At 38.9% G+C, this 17,365-nt stretch overlaps 1 protein-coding gene across 1 annotated transcript in view; it reads left to right on the top strand.

Moving 5' to 3' along the window:
- Positions 1–17,008, top strand: part of ROS1 (ROS proto-oncogene 1, receptor tyrosine kinase) — a gene marked incomplete at both ends in the record, with an annotated part of 112,291 nt that extends 95,283 nt beyond the window's left edge. Inside the window, 3 exons of the mRNA XM_082669025.1 lie at positions 618–752; positions 8,935–9,098; positions 16,698–17,008. Coding sequence (XP_082525151.1) covers positions 618–752; positions 8,935–9,098; positions 16,698–17,008 — 610 coding nt within the window. The remainder of the gene's footprint in view (positions 1–617; positions 753–8,934; positions 9,099–16,697) is intronic.
- Between the last annotated feature and the right edge of the window lie 357 nt (positions 17,009–17,365).

Below are 17,365 nucleotides of genomic sequence, written 5' to 3'. Positions count from 1 at the left end.
GATTAGGACATGAGGGAGGTTTGGAGAGCTCTTTATTATTTGAATAGAACCCCTCATTTCTGCTTGTTGACCCCAAACTTTTGATTAGAGCTGCTCAAAATGTAAAGATTCATCCAATAACTTTTAAGCTGGACTGGACCTCTGCAAAACTGGGGATGAAATAAAGTCGGTCTTCAGTGTTGTCAGTTTATATTCATGCCTTCCCTCTCCACATTTACTAGCACTCAAACTCAGGAAGAAAGGTGAAATGCTTTCTTGCTCACCCCTAGTGTGTTTGCATAATGAAGCTATGGAAGTCATAGGTAATGGAGGTCCGCAGTGCAGATTCAGCCAGGGAAGAGGAGCACAGTGTGCGTGTGTGTGTGTGTGTGTGTGTGTGTGTGTGCGCCCCCACTAAGCCTTCCTATCACCTTTGAAGTGTTGCTAGTATGCAGTTGCTTGTTCTCTTTTTCTTGAGGTCAACTTGCTTTTAAGTCTCCCATTTGCCTTTTATGGGGCCAAAAATGCCAATCACAAAGTAGACTCTGATAGCCCCAGGAATAATTATGTTGGAAAAACTACTGTAAACATGATGTTTCTAATATGTATAATTAAAGCAAACTCTTTAATATATTTAGGTCTTTTGGAATTTTGATTTGGGAAATTTTAACTCTTGGTCATCAGCCTTATCCAGCTCATTCTAACCTTGATGTTTTAAGCTATGTGCAAACAGGAGGGAGACTGGAGCCACCGAGAAATTGTCCCGATGATCTGTAAGTTAATCATGTTCCATAAGTACCCAAGAACAAAAACATGTGCACAGGCAATCACGTGCCTCATTGGTATGGTATTTTTAAATAAAAACTGAATCTATATATTTGTATATCTTATGTAAAATGTAAATTATTGTGGCACTTAATTTACTAAATACATGATGGTTTCATGTATTTTTGGTTTCATGGCTTTTTATTTATATATATACATGATATTTCATTTCAGAAGCAAAATCTAGAACAGCAGAATATGTTTATACTCTAGGTTAAGAGAATTCTAATAAATAAATAAAAGCTCTTTGTGTATATGTGTGCGTGTGTGCGTGTGTGTGTGTGTATTCACATATATACTCATTTCATTTTGGAAGATCTAATTTGACTAACATCTTAACCTGCATATTAAAAGGTTCTATTAACTAGGAATATATTGTTTAAAAGTTGGATTGCTTTTGTTGATAAAGCTGATATTGGGATATAGTACTGCTAAAAATTATATAGGTTTTTATCTATTTATGAACTTCACACGAAGTGGCTACATAAGTATTAGTGACTTTATCAAATTGATCCTGGCAACTATTGAATTCTAATAGATTTGTGATCTTTGGAACAGTAGGTGATTTTGATCTAATTATAAAGGAAAAACAAGCCAAGTAATTTTGCTGGGTACTAATCTACCTTCTTGTGAACAACCTTGGCAGAAATATCAAGTCTTGACACTTTTTCTAAGAGGTGTTTTACCCAAGAAATTTCTCAAAGAACATATAATCAACAAGTATAAACTCCTCTGTTGTGTGCACTACACCATGCTAAGGACTGTATGGAATACAGAGGTGTTTAAACCGAAGCCATGCTTCTTCAGCATCTCTGAATGTATTTTGAAAGAAAAGACACACACATGGAGCAGCTGGATAACAAGCCAACATGTAATAAAGTGCTAAACTGCGTGGTACAGACAAGTGCAAAAGGAATTAGCAGTATGCGGATACACACCATGATTGCACTGCCTTGCCTATGCTGCGTTATTTAGAGGATTATTCAGACTAGAGCCAAAGATGATTAAGATCTGGGCACCTTGGCTGGATGTTCTATGGGTGAATGTTTTTGTATTATTTAAATCTTCCAGCTAGAAGAAGATTGGAATCACTGTCTGTTTCTGTTTAGCTCTTATAGCCTCTGGGATATTTACAGAGGATCAGTTATACACATACCTGAACAAGTTTGGTGGCAGTGTCTAAAAGTATGACTCATGATCCTTTTGGGGCAGATGGGAAAACTTCTAGAAGTTAGGACTAAGAAAGTTATACAAAATTTGAAAAACTTTAGTCTAGGGCTTGAGGAAAAAAACCCAGCATACCTAGGTATAAAATACATTTTAATTAAATAGTTAGCAAACTAATCACTGTTTTGCATCTCTTACACATCTATTGACCACTCAGAAAATTTCTCCCAAATTTCAGTTGCACGAAATTTTCCTTGTGCTGTTAGAATTCTATTTGGCATATCTTCCCCTCTAGAGGGTAATGTACCTCATCATAATTAGGCTCTTTTTTTGGATAGGCACTCTAGGAATCAGTCACTGAATTATACGTTTTGACTTATGTGTTCATTTATTTTGTTTGGGGAAGAGGGAGGTGGATAATTAACTGCCCTATTGTGGAGAAGAAAAATGCGGGTATGTTGAACTTTGCTCTATCCAAAGGTATCCAAAAATTCAATTAGAAGGAGGAGAAAGAAGGAGTGCTAGAAAAGTTCTAGAAAAATATTCCTGATTATAAGTGGAAAAAGATAATATTCTATATAATTTTACCTTGAATAATTATTCAGTTGGATACATTATTGCTCTAATTTTCTAAAAATATAGTTTCCTTGAAGCTAAAATTTCTGTTGCTGATTTTGAAGTTCATTTGAACATCAGTAATTAAAAAGTGAAAAATGCTCCAAGCCCTCTAAGGGCTGCATGCTCCAGATCCCTAGGAAGGGTTAACGACCCATGGCCAACCAGGAAGACAAGCTGTGCTAAGGAAACGGAGCTCTCAGCGATGCCATTCAATCTGTCCACGGCCTTAAGTTGTCACGATAAAGATTAACTACTCTCCTTAGAGTACAGAGGGAACTGATTTTTATTTGAAGCAGTTCTCGGAGATCATAGGCCCAGCTTAGAGGGTTGAAAGTCTGTGCTGAGCCAGGCTGCACCTTCTATTCACTGCTTAAATACTCAGCACCTGGATGCTCTCTGGGTCAGGTGAGTCCATAGATGGCTAGCTATTAATGGAATGTGAGAGTTCAGAGCATTCCTGCCCTTCCTTCCATAGCCTGGGATGTACGGTGCAAAGCCCAGCCCTCAGCATTCTCTTCAGCTTTTAGTTTGCACAACAACCATAGCACTCTCAAGAATAAACGGGATCAAAGGGCAATCTACATCAAGTGAGAGAGCTCTTTCACAGGTTTCACGGGGGCAACTGAAATTACTGGAGAGTCTCTCAAATGACGGAGGCGACAATGAGAGAACATGGAGGCTCACCACCTTATTTTTACCCCTTAAGAATACGTATACCTAGACGCTAATTGATGCCAACTGGGTCTTTCCGGGATTGGGTATTTTAAAATCTGTATTTTACGTGCTGTGCTTAAATACTTATAGAAACTCATCCCCTTAATACTGAAAGATGCCATGGAGTTTTCAACTGTTGAATTTCAATTGCCTTACGAATCCAAGGATTTTACTCATAGAGACTATTAATGAACATGGTTAATGAGGTTGTGCTATCGTGGAAAAAACTGAAGCAAAGAGGAGTAAAGGGGTTGGCATAGTGAGTGGAAGAATTTGAACCGGAACACTTAGCTAAATGAGACATTTCAAGTATAGTGTGTGAGTATCTGTTTAGAGGTAGAACAACCAGCCCAGGTAAATTTTAATAAAAGTGAAGGAGCTGTCAGTTTATTTAGACTAATATGCTTGAATATTTGTAACTATAACTTGGTACAAGTATTTAATGCATGATACTGAATTGTGACAAGTATGTATTTGTAAGGAAAGACCCCTATGCCAAAGATACAGCTGTTGTTAATTTACCTGAAAGATATGCATTTTTCAGGATTGATAAAATTTTAAAAGCCTAGTCATTTATTCCATTGTCAGCTTAATGCTGTTTAAGAGCACAAGTTTTACTCTTTACTTTTAAATGACTACTGCTTTATAGAGCTCCTCTTTTCTTAATCTAGGGCAATCCAGTGCTCATTTGGCCCTGGATAGTGGGAGAGAAAGGTTTTAAATACCATCAGGTCAATTGTTTTTGCCATCAGAGAGTTAAGAGTAATGATGGACTCAATGTAAATTAAAGCCTCCATAGATGAAAATTAGGAATATCTGATTAAATAACTTGCACAGATTAAACTTTTGGAGGGGAGTGTGAGTGGGTGAAGTACAGAGTGGCAAAGGGGCGACTGTATGGATGGCTTCTCTCCCCTCTCCCTCCGTCCTCCTCTCGCTCCTTCCTTCTCACTAAATCATCTCCATTAAGTGTCTTGAATACTTTGTAGAATGAGGTGGGATATAAATAAATAAACTAGAAACTTCATAATTGAAATATGACAAGTCTTGAGAGATTCAATGTATCCTCTGGCAGTATCTCAGAATCGCAACTTTCTTTTTAGAAGGGATAGGCTCCCTGTGGCAAGTTACACTTCACTTTCTCCTCTCACCTCTTAGGACAACCCTAAGATTCCCATCAAGATTCTACTTTAACTACTGGTTTAAACTCCATGATCGAATATCAGTTACACGATGTTATTTCAGAGTCGAATTGTCTTTCACTGAGTTCTCTGTCATCCCTGTTTCTAAATGTCACAGATTATAAAGAAATATGTAAAAGATTAGGTTCTTAGCGATGATTCTAATCTTTAAAAAATAAAGCCAAGTTTGGCACTCCATATCCAGAATGTAAATTCCTTGTAATATATATGAAAAGTCATCAGATCAATACTGAAAAACAGACCAATATTAGGTTTCTCCATGATACTCTGATATTGAGTATTAACTCTGACCTGAGGTGCTTGCAAGAATGAAAGAGATGGAAGTGGAGTCTGCATGCCATATACAGATACAGCTATTTTAAATACAATGCCTATGATGATTTCTGCGTCATTGTCACCTAGCAACTGAATATTTTCTTACTCCCGCTCCACTGTCATTGTCTTAGTCTAACACCATTATCTCTCACCTAGTCTTCAATAACTTCCTTCGCTTCGTCCCAGCTTACTGGACATATATTCACTACCAAATGTGAAATAGATAGCTAGTGGGAAGCAGCCATATAGCACACGGAGATCAGCTCAGTGCTTTGTGACCACCTAGAGGGGTGGGATAGGGAGGGTGGAAGGGAGACGCAAGAGGGAAGAGATGTGGGGATATGTGTATCTGTATAGCTGATGCACTTTGTTATACAGTAGCAACTAACACACCATTGTAAAGCAATTATACCCCAATAAAGATGTTAAAAAAAAACACAACTTCCTTGCTTCCAACTTGCCCCTCTACCATCAATTCTCCACATATATCAACTAGAGTCATCCTTTAAAGATGTAAAGGTCATGCCCACTTAAAAACCTTGGACAGCTTCCATTGCAGTGCCATAAAATCCAGCACCTAGCCTGGCCCTTGATCTGTGTGATCCTCACCTCTCTGACCTCATCTTTTATACTCTCCCCCTCAATGACTGCTCTACAGCCACACTGGCTTTCCTTCATATTCTAAAATGTGCCAAGCTCTTTCCCAATTTAGGAATTTACACATGCTTTTGCCTCTTCTAGTGTGTTCCCTGACTTCCATCCCCACCCAGTCCCCATGACTAGCATCTTATTTTCCTACAGAGTTCATTGGCTTAAACATCGCCTCTGCAGAGGGTCCTTCTATAAGCAATTTGCCAAAAATGTTCCATCTCTTATTAGAGCTCACATCTGTTTTCTTTAGTACTTTTTTTTAGAACTTATAATCTGTAATTGTATATTTATCTGTTGATATGGTAGTACTAATATTTTTAAATACTTCCCAGTTTATGTTTCTTTAGCAGTCTTTCTCTCTCTGCCCCCAATCGGCCTTCTAGATCCAGAAAGTAAAAAAGAGAACAGGTACTTGACCTTTTTAGTGAGTCAGTAGACTTGGAAATGAAGCTTGGAGGAGAGAGAGGGTTATCTGTTGGGCTGGCTAAAAAGTGTCTTTGATTTTTAAGTAAAAATAACAGACACATTTTTCATTTTTACCAAGAACTTTATTGAACACTGTATTCACCTTCTTATTCCACTACCTTCTGCCATTTTTCAGGCAACTTAATAATTCTATCTTCCCAAAACTTATCTTTTTGAGCAAAGAACTGTTCCAGGTGTCTTTTACAGTCTTCCAGGGAATTGAAATATTTTCCATTAAGAGAATTTTGTAAAGACCAAAATAAATGGAAATCTGAAGGCACAATGTCTGGTGAATACGGCAGATGAATCAGAACTTCCCAGCCAAGCTGTAACAGTTTTTGCCTGGTCATCAAAGAAACATGCGCTCTTTCGTTAACCTGATGGAAGATTATGCATTTTCTGTTGACTAATTCTGGACGCTTTTCGTCGAGTGCTGCTTTCAAGCTGGTCTAACTGGTAGCAGTACTTGTTGGAATTAATCGTTTGGTTTTCCGGAAGGAGTTCTTAATACAGGATTCCCTTCCAATCCCACCATATATACATAACCTTCTTTGAAGACCGGCCTTTGGTGTGGTTGGTGGTGGTTTATTTCGCTTGCCCCACGATCTCTTCCATTCCACGTTATTGTACAGTATCCACTTTTCATCACCCATCACAATTTGTTTTAAAACCGGAATGTTTTTGTTACGTTTAAGGAGAGAATCGCATGAGGAAACACCCTCAAGAAGGTTTTTCTTGCTTAACTTACGTGGAACCCAAACATAAAAGCGATTAACATAACCAAGCTGTGGCAAATGATTTTCAGCACTTGATTTGGACATTTTGAGTATGTCAGCTATCTCCCGTGTGGTATAACGTCGACTATTCTCAATTAATGTCTCGATTCGATAACTATCAACTTCAACTGGTCTACCCGACCCTGGAAGCATCCTCCAGCGAGAAATCTCCAGCACGAAACTTCACAAAGCACTTTGGACACATTCGATCAGTCACAGCACCTTCTTCATACATTGCACAAGTCTTTTTTTGCGTTTCGGTTGCATTTTTACCTTTCTTGAAATAATAACGCATAATATGCTGAAAATGTTGCTTTTTTTCCTTCCACCTTCAATATTGAAATGGCTACACCAATTTTGATAAGTTTTTTTATAATGTGCGCTGACGTGACAGCTGTCACATACAATCTAACAAAATTGTTTTGAATGAAGTTAAAGACAACTAAGTGCTACTAGAGCCACCTTACAGAGAAAAACAAACGAAACTTTTAGCCCACCCAACAGACTCCTTTAACTCCTTGTTAGCTTGCTAAATGCCAGGTGTGAGCAACTAAACCTATAATTCTATATAAGGATAGTCTAATAAAAAAAGAGGAATTGAAGAGAAACTCAACTCCTTCTAAGCCCCGGGCAAGTGTAGGAAGAAGAGACCTTAACAGACAGAGGTAGGAGGATGAAGATGTTGGATATTTAGGTCTCGAAACCTCTGTAGGCCTCAGTTAGATTAGGTGCGGGTGACACTAAGCACAGGGAGCAACTGCCCACTCCTCCCAATTTGGCAGGATGGCAAGGAGATCACTGAGCAGGGGATCCCCCACATTGACATGGACACCCAGCATCATGAACAGGGTAGGATGGCATGTCCAGACAGGGAACATGTAGCTTGCCCTTCTAAGCCTCCTTTGTTTCCTGTGTAGAGTGAACATTTTGTTGAAGGCTGGAGATTCAGCCGAGGAGCATCTTCGGGCATGCAGCAGAAACAGGAAGGGATTTCCTGGGCCTTGTCAGTAGATATGGGACATGATGCCGTCTCAGAGGCCTGCAGCTAGAGAGAGAAAAGGGGGGGCCAGTTCAGGGAGAAGGGCCAAAAGAACAGGTTAAAGGGATCATAGACTGCAGAGAGCAGCCGATGCCTGCAGGATGGACCAGACCAGTCACTCCTTATGGAATTCCTCATCATTCCATTCTGAGACTAGAGAAGGAGGGCACAGTGGGGTCCAAAGGATCCTTCACTGTGCCAGTACAACTCACAAAAGACTTTCACCCAACATAAATCCTGATGCCACCTTGGAGAGGAAGACAGAGGGAGTAGGAATAGCCTAAAGATAAGAGAGACTGAGTTATTATCCATAAAAGACTGAGGATTACCTAAAAAGGGTGGTTTAAAATATTGGAATGGGCTAGGTTATAAATGGCATTGTACTAATTTTCTTCTACTAGGTGGGGCTTTGAGAATTAGTTAGAGAACTATAAAAGAGCTACATTTTCCCCCTGCTCCTATGAGTTGTAGTGGATAAATTTTGTCTCCCTCTTACGTTTGCTATATATATCGTATGAGGACAGGAGTGACACTGCCACATCTCTTGCTCTTGATATACTGCTCATATATAGTAAGTGTCCAACAGATCTGCTGAATGAATGAATGAACATTAGTCAAGAGTTCTGCACAGACATTTCTTAGACAACCATTAAGGAAAAGAGAATGTTCAACCAGCTATCTATGTCTAGGAGAACTGAGTCTCTTAATGAACCTGGCAGTGTAAGGAAGAGTAAAAACATTAGAATTGGATCTGATTTCTACCCCTGGTTCTGCCACTAAATATCTGTGTGGCTTGGAGTAAATCTTAGATTTTGTTTCAGATATCAGTGTATGAATGTAAAATTTAATCTCAGCTTCTTCAGTAATTTTTATAGCTGTTAGTTTCCTAATGGGTTCAGTAAACATTTTCCAACCATCTATTTACTATCTATTTATTTAGATTAATAACTGTTGAATGTCAGCTTTTCAGAAGGAAGATGTTTTCTAATAAACGTAGTTATACTGCCAGCCACTATTATATAAGAAACAAAAGCTTTTGTTCTGGTTCAGTTATATTAATTATGGAAAACTGGCAATACCTCAAATTCTTTTCCTTCTGAAATGAACTTACCTGGGTTATCAGTAATGGGTACCTAGTCATATCCAATCACTATTTACTTCGTGTCCTTACCCACATATCCAGGTGGAATTTAATGGCCCAGTGCTGGGCTCAAGAACCTGACCAAAGACCTACTTTCCATAAAATTCAAGAACAGCTTCAGTTATTCAGAAATTTTTCCTTAAATAGTATTTCTCAATGCAGAGGAGAAACAAACCCCAGCGGAGTCATAAATGAAGCCTTTGAAGGTAAGTTTGATTCTTCTTCAGAATTTTTGGGTTTTCTCTACAGTGTGAACTGAATAAGGTTAAAATGGGATGTACGTGGAAGACATCTTACAGTGCGTAAGAAGAAGAATATACTGGCACCATCCTCATAATCAAGTATTTATTGTACTCCTCTTTGAAAATAATTTTGATTTGTTCATTAAATTAAAAAAAAAGAATGGTATGGCCCCTGGATTTATAATTTCAGATAGTAAGGATGAGAATTAACATGTTAGACTATATTTTCATGAGGCCTGTTCTCTCCGCCCTCCACCCCTCATGCCAGTTTGCACCTCAGTGGCAGAGTTGAGTTAATTATAGTTGATGGTACATTATCGTCACTGGTCTATGCAAGACTTCTCTTTCATTTGTTTGTTTAGTCCCTTTATCTCCATATTCCTCTCCTGTTCTATTTCCTCCCTCCACCTGCCAGGCAGCCATACGAATGTCTTTAATGGGTATCTTTTAATTTGTTGTATATTGTATGCATGGATACTATCGTGTTATGTAATGCTTCTTTTCTTTCTTTTTCATTAAGTACTGTGTTTTTAAGAGTCATCCATGTTGCTATGTATATGTCTAATCTGGTGCTTTTAACTGCTACTTAGTTTGCTATGATTATTGTAGTGGGTCACACCTTGCTAAGGTCTACTGTGATTCCACTACAGTATTTTGGTATTAAAACACAGTAGTCACTTAATTCATTTCCAAAATCAGATTTACAATACATTTGCCTAATTGGCTGCAGAAAAATAAATTTTAAAATGATCCTTTCCAGCTGCTCTTAAACTTCACCCCATTATTAAAAGTTCATAGGACCCTTTGTTTTTTTTCAAATGCAAACATTCTTGCTTAGAAATAAACCTGGCAAGATTGACCATGACTCAGAATCCCTCAGAAATTAAGACTCTCCGTCTCTGCACTGATTGATTACACAATGGCTGATGGTTGCCCTGGAGTCATCTCTCTACAGTGAGACCTTCACCGTGAGTGATACACTTGACTAATAATGGCAGGGAAAAATACGAAGCCCAAGGACGAATATCTGCTTGTCTTGTTTGCTGTGTTTCTGACTATACATTTTGAGTAACTTTGGATCCATGACATGAATGGAGATAAGACTCTGATCATGAGACTTCTTTAACACAAACAGCTAAGTGACAGATTGGAAAGGGCTGTGCTTGCTTTGAGCATGCGTCCTGATCCTTAACAGAATAAGCCTTGTTAATAATCTCACATTGGCTCTACCTGCCTTCTCATCATGGAACCGAGCTGATTCTAGGAGTGCCAATGGTTGAGCCCTTACGAGTTATAACTGCAAGGCAACCCCACTTTTCTGGAGGGTTCTATACATATACCTGACTGTGTGAAGATCACCCAGGTTAAGAAAAAACATATCTATAAGCCATTCTGCATACAATAAAATCCTTCTCATTTTCTAAACGTTTGCTTAATGTATTCCTTTGAATGAATATTTGAGAAAATTTAAAAAATTATTTCAACAGATACCTGTTGACTTTTGTGCAAGGCCTAGTATAGTGGTAAGCACCTGAATTTAATGTGTACCATTGGGATGCTTTAAAGAAAAAGAAGAGGCAAGAATATTTCTTTCCCTTGAGAAACTATAGAGTCAGTTTCTTTAATCTTGTATGTAATGTTTAGTAGTGAGCTGCTCTTCTACTGGTGATTTTAAAAGTTGTCCTTGTCATAGGACTGTGTCTCTATCCACAGGAAAGGTGAGTGTCACCAGTCTACTACTGAATAATACTGTTTTGCTCAAGCCATTTGAATCTGCCCCTGCTTGGCCTGGTTCTTATTGGTTGTAACTTCACATATGGAAACTTTAGAGGAACAACAATCTGGGGTGGTTTGCCAATATGTAAAATGAAATCTTTTGTTCCTGAGGTAGATGAATGGCAGTAAGTGGGTTGAGTTGATTGCAGAGATGTTTGAAAGGCAAGCAGAACATGGTTTTGCTTACTGGGCACTGAAAGCATGATTTCCTTACTAAATCACTGCTCTGATCTCTAGAAGGCAAAGCTTAACTACTAAGCCTCTGATTCAGATTTTCTTGTGAATATCATTTTTGTGGCCTTTATAAAATGAAACACAATCGTCATCTTCTTAAAGGTTTAAAAAAGAATTTTTATGTTATTTTACAATCAATCAAAAAAGTGACTCCTGATCCTTTCCAATTTTTCTTCTAACTTTCCTAGTAATTAATCTCTGTAATAGTTCTTGCTATATTATTTTTATAACTGTATTTAAAGATCTTTATTAGAAAAGTAATTTATGTTTATTGTTTAAAAAACATATAAAAGTATCTAAGCAGCGTAAAAAGTTAGTCTCTTACTTCTTCCCTGTCCTTACTCCCCGTGCTAGCCATTGTTTGTGATTTGATTATATACTTCCAGATATTTTATATGCATATACAACTATTTACAGATATGTTCATTTGTGTATGTTTGTGTACATACACACTGGCTGGTAGTCTAGAGGAATGAGTGAGATGTAGATTCTCTGGTCAGTTCTCCACCATTTTTCTTTTTTTTAACAAATGAGTTTATTTTCGAAGATTTGGTGAGCAGATGATTTTAAACTACATCTTCTGCCAGAAGCCAGGAGGCATTCTGTTGCCATTGAGAGGGAATTCACGTTCTGTGGGAGTCCTGTGGCAGCATGCCAAACCTACACTGTATGGCAGAGGGAGAGTCAATAAAAGCCACTGAGAGGTTAATCCTAAAATGAGTCCTACAGAGGGGTGAGAAGAAGGTATCTCAGGATAGAAGGAGCAGTATGTAGAAAGTCAGGGAATAATAGAGAATGGGGGTTCACAGAACTGCAGGTAGTTTATCACACTTGACGGTGGGAAATGGCAAGTGATGAAACTGGAGGAACGGTGGTCACACTAATCACATAAGAAATGAAAATTAATGAAAGCTGAAATAATGAATGATGACAGGTATAGAAAGAAGGATATGGAAACCAGACTTACCACAGGGGTAGATGCTAGAGGATTTGGCATCTAATTGGGTGAAGAAGAGAGAGGAGACGATGGTGAATCCCAGTGATTTGAGAAACTAGGTGCAAAGCCATGCTCTTCCCAAAGGCGGGGGCACAGGAGGAGGAACAGCTTTACGCATGTTTGGTTTGAGCTGAATGTGGGAGAAATGAAGAAGCCCAGTATTCAGTTGGAAATACAGGTAGTTGAAGTCAAGGGTGTAATTGAGGTTATTCAATTAAAGTGTATAGAATTAGAAGAGAAGTAAACAGTGGATGGCACCCAGAAAATGGCCAATATATGAGGGACTGACAAAGAAAGATGATGGGCACTGAGAGGAGAAGTCAGAAAGGGAAGAGGAAGGCTGTCATGGAAATCCAAAGGAGAGAGGCTCACAGACTTGAGAGTGGTCAAATGCTGCAGAGATAAAGAGTTCCATAGGGTTGCGAGGAATTTACAGTTGACTTATGTTATATTTTAAAATTCAACTCCTCGCTCACGGAAGCCTTTCCTTCTAATGAGTACAGACATTTTATATAAAAATTACGGAGGCTGTCATAATGGGTGTTAGAGGGCCTGAGAGCTTAGTTTTACCTTAGGGTCTACCAGAAGTCTCCATGAACCCTTAAGAAAATCCTTTCACCATGTAGCATTACCTAGTTCATCTATGAGACCGAGGTAACAGTACATATAGAGAACAAAACTCTTTTTGTGAATGGCTTTTAATTGCAGTATTAGTTAACTTTATTTTAGCACTTTTTTATATATCACTTGTGCTATATAAATTTAACTCATTAAATCCTCACAATAGCCCTATGAAGTGGGCATTATAATATTACCATTTTACAGCTGAAAAGATTGAGGTTAGTAACTTGCCCATGGTCATCCTGCTGAATGGGGCTGGAGTAGGACTCTATTCTAGAGCCTTTGCTCTCATCCTTCACAGAGACGTGGCTATGGTTAGAAAACTGCTCCCACACTCTCCCCACTTTGTTTTCTTTGGTATGCTGATTTATTTAGGTGCTAAGTTGTTGAAAGACTGAATTAAAATTCTAAATAATATTAAAAAAAATAGAGAAGCAGACATAATGAGGCAGAATAAGGATGCAGGAAGAGGTTAACAGGGAATATAATCAAACTCTGATAATTTAGATACAAACAAGTAGTTCTGTGCCGTGACAGATATAGAATTTTGGTACAAGAGAAATTCACATTCTGAGATTTACAATGAATGTAAATCCTGATGATAAGGAATAGAAAGAGATACAGGGATCACCAAAAATTTTGATAATTCGATGTGACTGAACAAAAGTGGCAGAGAAGGGCTTCCCTGGTGGCGCAGTGGTTGAGAGTCCGCCTGCCGATGTGGGGGACACGGGTTCGTTCCCCGGTCCAGGAAGATCCCACATGCCACAGAGTGGCTGGACCCATGAGCCATGGCTGCTGAGCCTGTGCGTCCGGAGCCTGTGCTCCGCAACGGGAGAGGCCACAACAGTGAGAGGCCCGTGTACCACATTAAAAAAAAAAAAAAAAGTGGCAGAGAAGAGAGAAGAAATAGAATGAAAAGCAGAGTTTGCATATTTGCAAAGGATAGAAATCATGGAACAGTCTCTTCAAGGCAAGCCTAAACTTAATTACCTTTTAAGTAAAAGAGAATGCATTTAATAATAGTTTGCTGCTTTGCAGACTGGTGGGCATATTTAACAAAACTGTAAGAAGTCTTCTTTGTTATTGTCGGAGGTATGTACGAAGAGAGGAAAGCCACTGGGAGGACTTTTTTGAAAAAAAAAAAAAGGCATTAGGATTTCAGGGAGCAATAATACCATGCCTATGCTATGGTCCTACTGACCTAATGGGGTGGAGAGGGGATAGAGAGAGAAGATTAGTAACATATCTGGGGATCTAGTAAAAATATCCCAGTGACTTCATCCAAACATTTGTGTAAACATCACCTCATCAGTCCCAGAGAGTTCCACAGGAAACAAATCTAAATGCTCTTCTGCTGTTCTAAACATAGCCAGTCAGCCAGCATATGTCTTGTCTGTAAATATCCTGTCTTACTTGGAAGTCTTTATTTTAATATTTCCCTCTTAAACCAAGGGTTGCCAAGTGCATGCCATCTTTGCTCAGGATCTCTCTCTGCTTTAAGGACCTGCAGGTTTTCTATACAGTAGTTTTTAAACCAAAATAAACAACCCGCCCCATCTCTCATAATTATGCAATAAGAAAATGTACTAATTGCTGAAAGCTTGCCAGGGTCAAGTTACTAAATATTGCCCTAAGTACTATGAACAAATGGAATAGTTAGCTAATGATTTTTCTTTGACATGTTGCACTAGAATTTGTAAAAAGAATTTATTTGCCTTATGTAAAAGGTTTTTTTCCAAATAACTCAATATAGGCAAAAAATTAAATCATGGTTCAGTAGAAAGTTTCCCAATAAGCTATTTAATGGACTAAATGTACGGCAGTGAAGCAGCTGATAACATGAGTAGCTAGACCTATATTGTAGGTGTACATTTTTGTTGAAATTCTAAACTCCTTTAGCCTGATTTCTTTAAGCCCTTCAGGAATATCATCCTAGTTTCCTCAGTAATCTGGGCTGCTGGGCAATTTAAAGTTAAATATCCTATTTCTTGCTATCATTTTTTGATATTTTCTATTGCTATTATCATGCACAGCAAGTTATTCTTATGAGTTTCTCAATGGCTATAAGTACATATTGACAATAATCATAACAGTTGGATCCTTCCATAGATATTCAGCACTTAGGCACTAACCAAACCTGACATCTGATAAACTTATTTCTGTGGGGGAGATATTTTACAACACTATCTGACTATTTGTGTGGTTTGAAATATACTAGAATGATGTTTGAACAATGAAGAGGAACATGGGGTGATGCCCAAGAACCTGTGAGCCTGTAGCTCGGGCTTCTTGTTCTTCAGCAGTGGGGGAGTGTCTGAAAATGAAATAAACACCTAAGAAGACAGAGCAAGGACAGTGATTCACATGCTTCTTTAATAAAATAGGCTTTGTAGTTCAGGCTTGGAACTTGGTCATAGGTAGATCCGTTAAATTCCATCAGGGAGGAATAGATGCAATGGTGCTTCCCTTAGTCCTTTGAAATTATTTAAAATTTCCCCATATTAAATAAATCCAGCCTGGGTGTAGGTCAGGGCCAAGCACAGAAGCTTGGCAGCCCGGCAGGCCTCACCCGCACATTTGGATGCTCTTGTGCTGGAAGTAGGAGGAGGAGAAAGGGAAGGACCTGCATCTACTGACTGGAATGTTTCTGATTAGTAAAACATGATGCTGTATGAAAGGACAGTAATATTTCCGACTGTAAATTTTTCATCCAGGTAGTAACACCCAGAGATTGGAAAGCATTGTTAAAAAGCAAATAATTCCCACAATATACATTTGCATATTTATCTTGTTGACTCCCTAGAATTTTGCGGAATGTTTCAGAAACCCTGCAATTAGGTTTCAACAAGAATTCTTATACTTTTCTAAGTAAGAAGGTCAGCTTCTAAGTAGAGAAAGACAAAATAATATGAGCACAATTGTGAAGAAGGTCAAACTACCCTCTGGCTGCCCATCTTTCTATTGCCAGGCCCACCTCACAAACATGTGTGTCTGGAGTCAGTGCCTCTCAAGGACTCCTGCAGGGCACACTGCCCACCACCTTCCTGTCACACAGCACGGCAGCTCCACTCTCCCCTCAGGGAGGTGAACATGAGGACACAGACTAGAGCCAGACAGTTTAGGTTCAAATTCTAGTTGTGTGACCTTGGGAAAATTGTTAAACTCCTCTGTCCTCAATTTCCTCATCTGTTAAATGGAGATAGTGCCAGTACTGACTTAACAGGAGAATGAGTTAATATATGCATTTCGCTTAGAACAGTGCCTGGTACGTAGTAAGTACTCTGTAAGTATTAATAACAATTATTATTATTATATTTCATATCAGTGCTTATTACCACCCGACATAAATTTAGTTTTGCACTAGTTTATTGTCTGTCTCTCCCCATTAGAATGTAAACCCCAAATAGCAACAAATGTATTTTGTTCACTGCTGTATCATCAATACCTAGGACACAGCCTGGTGTGCAGTAGGCATGCAATAGATATTAGCTTAATAAATGATTAAATTACTTTATCTAAAGAAATACATCTTTAAAGGTAGGTGTTTTAGCTGATGTGGCAAGATGAAAGGGTAAGCACTTCACACAAAAAGGGCTGCCCTAGGGCCACTTAATTCCTGTCACAAAGACCATGACCTGTTTCACCTGTTATGGCAGAGTTAATCACCTCTGTGCTCTCATCACTTTATGTACTCCTTTCTTATATACGCACACATGACCTTCCATGGTACTATTTCTGCTTTCCTACTACACTGCAGTAGCGTCAAGGACAGGGAACATGTCTTGGACTTTTGTGTTCCCTTAGTGGGCATCATAAATATTTGCTGAACCAATGGGTAAGGCTGGTGTTGTTCTAATTCTCATACAGCCTGGAGAGTACAGATAAAGGAAACCAAACAGATGCTAGAATAACTTTTGTATTTTTTTTCACAGATGAAGATGGTCATAGGATTTGTTTGAATTCAGATGACGTTATGTCAACTGCTTTACTGGAAACCAAGAACCAAGAAGGGTTAAACTATGTGGTACTGGCTACGGAATGCAGACAAGGTGAAGCAAATTCTGAGGGTCCTCTAAGCTCCAAGGCATCCGAATCTTGTGGTCTGAGGAAAGAAGAGAAGGAATCACATGCAGACAAAGACATCTGCCAAGAAAAACAAGTGGCTTACTGCCCTCCTGGCAAGCCTGAGGGCCTGAACTATGCCTGTCTCACTCACAGTGGATGTGGAGATGGGTCTGATTAATAGCTCTGTTTGGGAAATGCAGAGTTGAGAGGAACACTCCTCCCATTAAGTAGTCGCTGAAAGAAAGCCTAGTAGAATGATACATGTTGTGGGTGGTGGTCTATGACTCTGAATGAACACAGGGAAGTTCCTGAGTTCTCATCTTGGCCCCAAGAGCCATTTGGTTTTAGTTGTGACAATCCCATACCAACTGTCTAACCTTCAGCAGAATTCTGAGGTGAACCTTTGAGCATTTGGGAAAGCTTAGAAAGACTTATGAGTCTGGAAATGAAACTGTGATTCCTCACCCCGAGGTTCCTTAGGCCACTGCCCACCCTTCAGTCTGGGCTGTAAGAGAAACATCTTAGTTAGATGGTT

The sequence above is a fragment of the Grampus griseus genome (genome assembly GCF_964374135.1).
Source record: "Grampus griseus genome assembly, chromosome: 13".
Taxonomy (NCBI): Eukaryota; Metazoa; Chordata; class Mammalia; order Artiodactyla; family Delphinidae; genus Grampus; species Grampus griseus.
This window is presented reverse-complemented; position numbering and strand designations above follow the sequence as displayed.